The sequence below is a fragment of the Octopus bimaculoides genome, chromosome 7 (assembly GCF_001194135.2).
Source record: "Octopus bimaculoides isolate UCB-OBI-ISO-001 chromosome 7, ASM119413v2, whole genome shotgun sequence".
Taxonomy (NCBI): Eukaryota; Metazoa; Mollusca; class Cephalopoda; order Octopoda; family Octopodidae; genus Octopus; species Octopus bimaculoides.
In genome coordinates this window covers 90,147,854-90,156,140 of record NC_068987.1, presented here as the reverse complement: position 1 = coordinate 90,156,140, position 8,287 = coordinate 90,147,854, and the positions used below count along the sequence as shown (strand labels likewise).

Sequence of the window (8,287 nt, the reverse complement as noted above, 5' to 3'; positions counted from 1 at the left end):
ATCTTGTTAATTTCAATTTGATTTTCTTCATGAATGTTAGATAATAACCAAAAGAGTAAGGTCGCAAATACAAGCGGCAAGAATGGAATTTGGGGTGCATAGTGTGGTGTGTGGTGTGGTGTGGTGTGGTGTGTGTGTGGATTGGTGTGGTGTGGCATGATGTGGTGTGGTCTGTGTGCATGGTGTGGTGTGTGCGTGGTGTAGTGTGTGTGGTGTGTGTGTGTTTGTAGTGTGGCGTGGTGTGGTGTGGTGTGTGCACCCTAACCAAGAAAACTTGGTAGAATCTTGTGCTTTCCATAGTTGTAAGGTTTACTCTTTTTGAAACAACATTACTTTTGCTTTGAATGTTATCAAAATATACTTTTGAATCTGATATTGGTTAACATTCATCTTGTGTCTCTGTTAATTCTTGGTGTCAAAATTGAAACCTCATATCACATGTACACTTTACTGTGGTTGATCAAACCTAATCACAGCTGACCTGACCTAGCAACCAGTGAAGAATACAGATCCCTGCCTTGCAATTATAACACAATAAAAACGTCTTTCATTACAGTTATTTCCCTTTTCTGCCATTTAGAGTGAAATGTCTATTTCTCCCTAAGCTGAATTCCTTATTAATCTCAGTCGTGTTTCTACTTCAAGAACGCAATCATCCAAAGCTGTTCCACAAAATTTGCCCTTAAAGTAAAAAAAAGTCAATCCATCCATTTCCATCCATTTCCGTCCACTTGCTATTCCTGGGAGGATCACAGGGGTAGAGTCTTCAGGCACCTCCTCCATAGGGTCCATTTAGAGGTAACCCTCATTACTCTTTGCAACTGGATTATGAAGCATGACCACCCAAGACTATGGATATTATCCAACTGTCTTGTTCTTGGTCCACACCTAGGTCTTCTGTTGGTTGGCTCACTTGAAGAATTCGTCTTGTGATCCTTTCCAGCAACACTCTAACCAAATGTCTTTTGTAGCAGGATTATGACTGCTCAGTATGGAGAAGTTGATTACATGAAAGTGATTGAAAGTGACCTGAATAACAATAATAATAATAATAATAATAATAATAATAATAATAATAATAGCATCAAAAAAATACCTTAGAAATGAGAACCCAGGGTCGAAATTTCCCGCTAGACACCTGATGAAGGCTGGAGGGTATAACAGCTGAAATGTTGTGTTAACAACAAACAAGATGAGGACAAATATCTGTCAAATGTAAATAATGTAAATAATTCCTCATCTCTTAGATATAGAACTGTAAGTGTTTGATTGGTTGGGTAAATGAGACTTCAAGCTTTTCCAAAGCACATATCTCCAAAGCCAAATAGCAAAACAGTGACTGACCATCTTCCGGAAAGACCATTTGTCTGTGAGGAACAACATTCCTCTGTCTGTTACTTATTCCCATTAGTGATCTGGTGATCTATCCATACATGTACTTGCAGCATCATTGCCCCTGGGTGGTTTGAGGTGGCTCTGACCCACAAGTTCAGCCTGTCCATCACAAATGCTGACCATTAGGTTGTGTCAAACATTCCAGCAGGCAGAGTAACACTTGTGCCTGCAACCCAAATATCCAGCTTGCAAATTTGACAAACGCCCACTGAGAGAGCAAATGTGTCAGACAGTACAGGTGTTAGACGATGATGATGATGAAGTTCATGTTTGGAGTTTTGGTGGGAATACATTGTTCAAATGCAGTCCCTGGTTGTCTTGGTAAACCAAGATATGTAAAACTAAATGTTTTGCTTCAAGACACAACAGACTGCCAGCAGTGTTGTTGAACTCATGAGCTATGGAACTTGCTGTCTTACACTTTATTCACTGAACCATTTCAATCCTACATTATACAGCATTTGACTGTTCTTTAAATAACGAATGTACATAAAATTCTTTCATATGAGACAACCAGAGTTTATAGAGAAAATGAAAAAAAAAAAAAAATAGCACAGTTCTTGTGGATTAGAAAAGAAAAGGCTAATCTTTAATACATCTAATAAATTCTATCCATTTAGATCTTTTGTGTCCTTCTTAAGCACTGAGATTGATGTAATCAACTTACCCTCTACCCTGAAATTGCTGGCCTTGTGCCAAAATTTGAGACCAGTATTAGAAATAATGGTCTTTAATGTGTCTTACCTTGGTAACAGTTTCAGACTGTGGAGGAACAGGAAATTCTTTGGCTGCTTCTTTGGCTTCTTGACATTTTTTTACATCAATGTCAAGTTTGTTATAATTTATGTAGCCTGGCTCACTAATTTCCGCATAAGTTTGCACCAAGAATTTGAGATCAGTTTCACTAATATCAGGAGGAATTGGTAAATTGCGATAGAACTGAAAAATATATATGTATACATAATCATATCTTCAAACATATATACCTGCTACACACACACACACACATGTCAGCATTCAAGTTCCCCAGTTTTATCCAATGTGTCAGTGAAAGACCAAAGATGTTAGCTTCGCATTGATGGATGCGGGAATGCTATTTTTTATGTACGACAAAAAGAAAAATGGAGAAACTGACATATAGACGTCAATTTATTAGAAAATAATACAATTCTGGTTGTGTGGTAAGTAGCTTACTTACCAACCACATGGTCTCGGATTCATTCCCACTGTGTGGCACCTTGGGCAAGTGTCTTCTACTATAGCCCCGGGCCGACCAAAGCCTTGTGAGTGGATTTGGTAGGTGGAAACTGAAAGAAGCCTGTCGTATATATATGTGTGTGTGTGTGTGTGTGTATATATATATATATATATATATATATATATATATATATATATATAAATATATATGTTTGTGTGTCTGTGTTTGTCCCCCACAAAATTGCTTGACAACCGATGGCAGTGTATTTACGTCCCCGTAACTTAGCGGTTCGACAAAAGAGACTGATAGAATAAGTAGTAGGCTTACAAAGAATAAGTCCAGGGGTCGATTTGTCCGAATAAAAGGCGGTGCTCCAGCATAGCCACAGTCAAATGTAAAAGAGTAAAAGAGCAATGTCAAACTCTATTTCACCTAAAATTGTTTCCAATTAAACCAATTTGAGAAATAAAATAAAATTAAATTAAATTTTCATATTGAATATTGTTAACTGGGTATTTCATCAGGGGAACAAAATTAATAGAAGGGAGCTACATTCCGATGTTTTGTTTGACCCTTGACAGACTCATATGTATTTTTCAGCAACCAATGGATTTAAAAAACTGTTACTTATGCATATGTAAATGCAAGCTTGTTTAATGCATTTGTGTGTGTGTGCATGTGCATATGTGTGTGTGTGTAATGTGTTGAAAAAAAAACAAAACAAAATATCCATCAGTTAGCTTAAACGATATTTCAATATGATTACTTTAACCTAGAAGCTAAAAAACGTTCCTACTTTACATTATTAAGATAGATTGAGATGTCATTAAAGTGTTTAATCACTTAAGAAATTTATTATAAGTCACCCAGTTACAACCTAGAAATTATAGTTAAATAATAAATTATTATCATAATTTATTATTCTAAAAACCATAATTACATATATTTGATATTCCCATTACATATTTGTGTGTGTGTGTGTGAGGTCTGGGGATCTTGTAGTCCAAGCAAAAAGAGCAAGGTTTTGGGCCCCTTTCTGTCCAATCCATCACTGGGGCACTTTTCCATTTAAAAAAACACCACTATTACTCACTAACTTGGATGACCTTAAACATTGAATAACAACAGTGATCAACTCAGTGGATTGTGATATGCTGATACACGTCTGAGAGGAATTGTCGTATCGCATTGATGTTGCCTGTGCTGCAGGTGGTGGCCACATTGAACACTTGTGAGACAGGAAATAAAAGTTGATAGTGAGTAAATATTTGTGACTTAGCTGGAGTTTTCTTTTGCTTTTCCTTATGAAAATATTGCATAATGAAATCGGTTGATTTTTTTTTGAATAACCCTATATATTATATTATATATATATATATATATATATATATATATGATGGGCTTTTTTCAGTTTCTGTCTACCAAATCCACTCACAAGGCTTTGGTTAGCCTGAGGCGAAAGTAGAAGACACTTGCTCAATATGCCACACAGTGGGACTGAACCTAAAACCATGTGGTTGAGAAGCAATCTTCTTACCACGCAGCCACTCCTGCACTTATATACTGTGCTAGCCTCTGTCTTACCCATTATTTTCAGCTATTGTTTCACCCATGCTCCTAAGATAGGTGAATTTGGTTTTTCCTGCACTGCATGGTCATGATAGTGAAACAAATTTCTTTACCATACGGCCTTGCAATCTATCCTAAGGTCTATGAAATGAATAGCAGTCAATGAGTGAAGTCAACTTCATTGATTGTATGACCCTTTGACCCCACTCCCCATCTAAGTTTAGGTATTCATACAAATATAAATAACCATTATCTCCTTTTGTTAAAGACTAAGAAGAAAGCAAAAAGCAAAAAAGTGAAGAAAAACAACAAAGAAACAATAAAAACTTAAACAAGAAAGAAAAGATATTTTTCAAAGAATTTCAATGCTTGAAGAACTCACCTGACTTTCTGTAACAGTGCCCTTACTGAGTATATCAAAATCTTCAAAGCCTCTTTTTACTGACAAGCCATAAAGATTATAATAAGTAGCTAACCGAGATAAAATCTGATCAAATGTAGATTGCTTTGTTGGTGCTCTGAAAGAATATGGAAGATGTTTATAGGGTTGGGAGACAAATTGGCTCGTTCATTTATTTTCCCCACTTATTTTAATCCTTATTTTTCATCAAAAGTTTTAACAAATCAGTGAAGTATTCATGTACATATGTTTAAGTATATTTGTATATAAACATACAAATCAAAGTATGAAGTATTATAGATCCAGTTCCACCAATCTTACCAGTGAGTTTTGCAGTGGATATTAGGTAACCAGATGTTAGATAACAGAATGGTTAACTAACACTGTGCTTCTCAGAGATGACAGGTTTGGAAAAAATGTCAATTATTCTCTGTTATTGGAGGTAAAAAAGAGTCACAGCCTGTTTGGGGGTGCTGTGAAAAAAAGTTGAAATAAAACTATAGGAGATATATTTATGAATCTTTGTTTATAATATATATGTATATGAGTATGTGTGTGTGTGTGTGTGTGTGTGTGTGTGTGTCCCACGCATACAGGAAAACCTACTTTTTTCATTGAGTGTTTATATACCCCATTATTAGACTATTTTCTTTAGTTGTTGCACGGTGATCACTTATGAGCCAATTCACCCTCAAAGCTTGTCCTACTGACTTACAAAAGAACACATTGGATAACATATAATCAGACTAAAGATGTAAAGAAAGGGAGTGAAGGTAGGGGTCCCTCAATTAGAATTAGCCTGAGAGGATGCAGAGGATGTGGAGAGGAGAGAAAGGAGTGATGAGACAGAGGACAACAACGATGACAACAACAACATTGCAGCACTTTATGTAGCAGTCATACAAAATATATAAAACATTGATTAAACAATTGATTGATTGATTAATTGACTGAAATGAACAAAAATTAGATAATTATAATTAGTTAATTGAAAAATAAATAAAAGTATGTGAAACACAATATGGTTGTGAAGGTAGGACAATCGCCTGGATGGTGAATGGAGAATTACTCTTCTGCCCTGTTTATTGGTTGGATGTTATTGCCAAGGATGTTTGGGGTCATGCATTGTCTTGATGTGGACTGTTTACAGATGCTTGCTCGGTCTCTTCCTCCAAACGGCTTCTCTGAGCTTTTTGATTGTCTCAATGTACTACTTGTTTGTCCAAAGTGCTGCCATGTTCCAGAAAATCAAAGAGAATGACACAGTTATCAAAGCAAAACAACAATCACCATGTCTAATACGGATTGCTGGCTCTTGGACATCCCTAACCATAGTGAAGAAGTGTGATATCATTCCATGGATTGAGCTTTTGTTTCCAGATCATAAAGATATTCCCCTGTTTTACCAGATCAGAAAAAAATGTCTTCATCAGCTTCAAATGCTTCCAGCAGATCAGTGCAACAACTACCTTTCTCTCTTTTCAAATTGGGTATCAGTTGTCATGGTATCCACTTTGAACACGATTTCCAATATCCAAAGTCTTTCCCCGTTTTTTATATTGCATTCTGACTACAACCCAGTTGTGCAGCAAGCTCATGTACATGACTCAGGATTTGATTCAGTGGTTGTAGTTGATCGTCTCTCACTGAACGATTGATCTTTGATGCTGACTTCTCTTTCTTGAAGTTCTTTTACACATCTGTACACATTACTCTTGTCAATGGTGTCATTTCCGTAAACAACCTGTAACATTCTGTGAATGTGGACAGCCAGCATCCTTTCATTATCAAAAACTCAATGATGATGTTGCAAGCAAAAGCAAAAACTTGCTTCTACTTGCAACGCATTATTTGTCTGTTATGAAGAAGAACTGGAAGAAGAGTTACTCTGCCAACATGTACAACATGAATACCTATGTCAATTCATAAAACAAGTTATGTTCATTTATGTATTACTTTCTATCCATCACACACACATTTCTGAAATGGTTTGTACAAATGGATGCCCTTCCTCACACCAACCCTTGAAAAATATATATATTGAACGCATTTTATTGCGGCACCAGCACAAGAGAGATTGACATGTTCTCAGCAAGACTAAAGAGTTCACCCAAACTTAAGTTATCTTCCCTTGTTCACCAAGCACTTTAAAGAGGATAGTGGGCATATTTTTATGATCACATTAGCAAAATTAATTAAAGCTCATTAGATAAAACAATCTTCACAAAGACATACATGAAAAATGATACAATTGATTATAATCAACTGAAACACTCACACTGGTTGTTGTTGTTGTTGTTGTTGTTTATGTTGATATATTTCAGACTGTTCATTGGAATCCATGTCTTCCTTGATTGGTTTATTTATGGTGGAACAAAATTCTCGGTAGTTAACAGTCTTATTTCTTCGAAAGTCATATTTTTCAGAAAGAATATTTTCTTCATCTTTGCTCAGTGTAATATTAAGTGTCTGACAGAGACATCGGAAAAATTGAGTTTCTAATAAATAAAAGACAAGGAAAAAAAAAATAATGTTTTTAAGGATGGAACTCGAAGTAGAAAAAACTATAAATGACAAATAAAAAGGCTGGGGTGATGCATCCCCTGTGCACAGATAAAGTTTTTCACAAATTATAATATGGCTTACAATGCATGGCTTTCTCATACTTTTTAATTGAACTGAATTAAGTTTTGTGTTTGACTGAAAGAGGATTAGAAGCCTAAGAATGATGAAATTAAGAAAACAACTTGTAAATAAATGAAACCCTTGAATCCATCACTGTATACACACACACACACACACACACACACACACACATATGTATGTAGTTATGTATGTATGTATGTACCCACATGTATCTACACGCATAGGTACACCATGATCTATACAAACAAAGACGAGGGTTGATTCATATGAAAAAGGAAGTGAACAAAATGAAACACTTATAGAAAATATTGCATAGTGTCTTTCAATGATGGCAGGTGAATCACAGGTACTGTAGTTCATTGTAGGATATAAATAATATATCCATTTGCCTATTGGGAAATTTATAAGTTTGATTCTAAAAGAATTTTATTTCTTTTAAGTGTCTCCATTATAGGTATTTATACTCCACTGAAATTAAGCAATCAACTCATTGCCATGGGACTTGAACCCACATCTCCTGTAAGTGTGATAGACATTCTACCATTGGACCAAAGAAATCCTTCAAATTTCTCTGTCCATTACCAATGAGAATTATAAATTGCTGACATCATAAGAATTCAGAAACTTTGAGAGACATTTCAAATTCATATGACATAACTAAAAAACTTGGCAGCATTTCTTCCAGTTTGTGTTCTAAGTTCAAATGCCACCAAAGGCAATTTTGCCTTTCATTGTTCCAGGGTTGATAAATTAGTCCAAGTACTGGGGTTGATGGTTTTATGCTAAAAATTACAAACGATTATTACCTGTCACATAACCTGACCTCAGGGAATCATAGTCTTGAAAAAACTGTTGGATTCTTATTCGTTTGGTTTGGCACAATTTTTGGATATATTTCTCTATTTCTGACAATGATAACGTCATTTTCTCTCTTTGACTGGCAAAACCTGCAAAAGAAAGTCATTAATTTTTAATAGAGTGAGTCAAAAAAGTAATGCCATTTTGTTTAAGACAGGTATAATTACCAACACAGGAACATGTATCATACATCAAAATGAAGCTGGTCCTCTGTGGATCAC

General features: G+C 35.5%; 1 protein-coding gene across 1 annotated transcript in view; it reads right to left on the bottom strand.

The window, feature by feature from the left end:
- Positions 1–8,287, bottom strand: part of LOC106867177 (uncharacterized) — a 61,561-nt gene that overhangs the window by 32,491 nt on the left and 20,783 nt on the right. Inside the window, exons 2-5 of the mRNA XM_052969459.1 lie at positions 8,015–8,155; positions 6,841–7,060; positions 4,545–4,680; positions 2,112–2,334 (exon numbers count right to left, since the gene is read on the bottom strand). Of these exons, the coding sequence (XP_052825419.1) occupies positions 2,112–2,334; positions 4,545–4,680; positions 6,841–7,060; positions 8,015–8,155 (720 nt within the window). The remainder of the gene's footprint in view (positions 1–2,111; positions 2,335–4,544; positions 4,681–6,840; positions 7,061–8,014; positions 8,156–8,287) is intronic.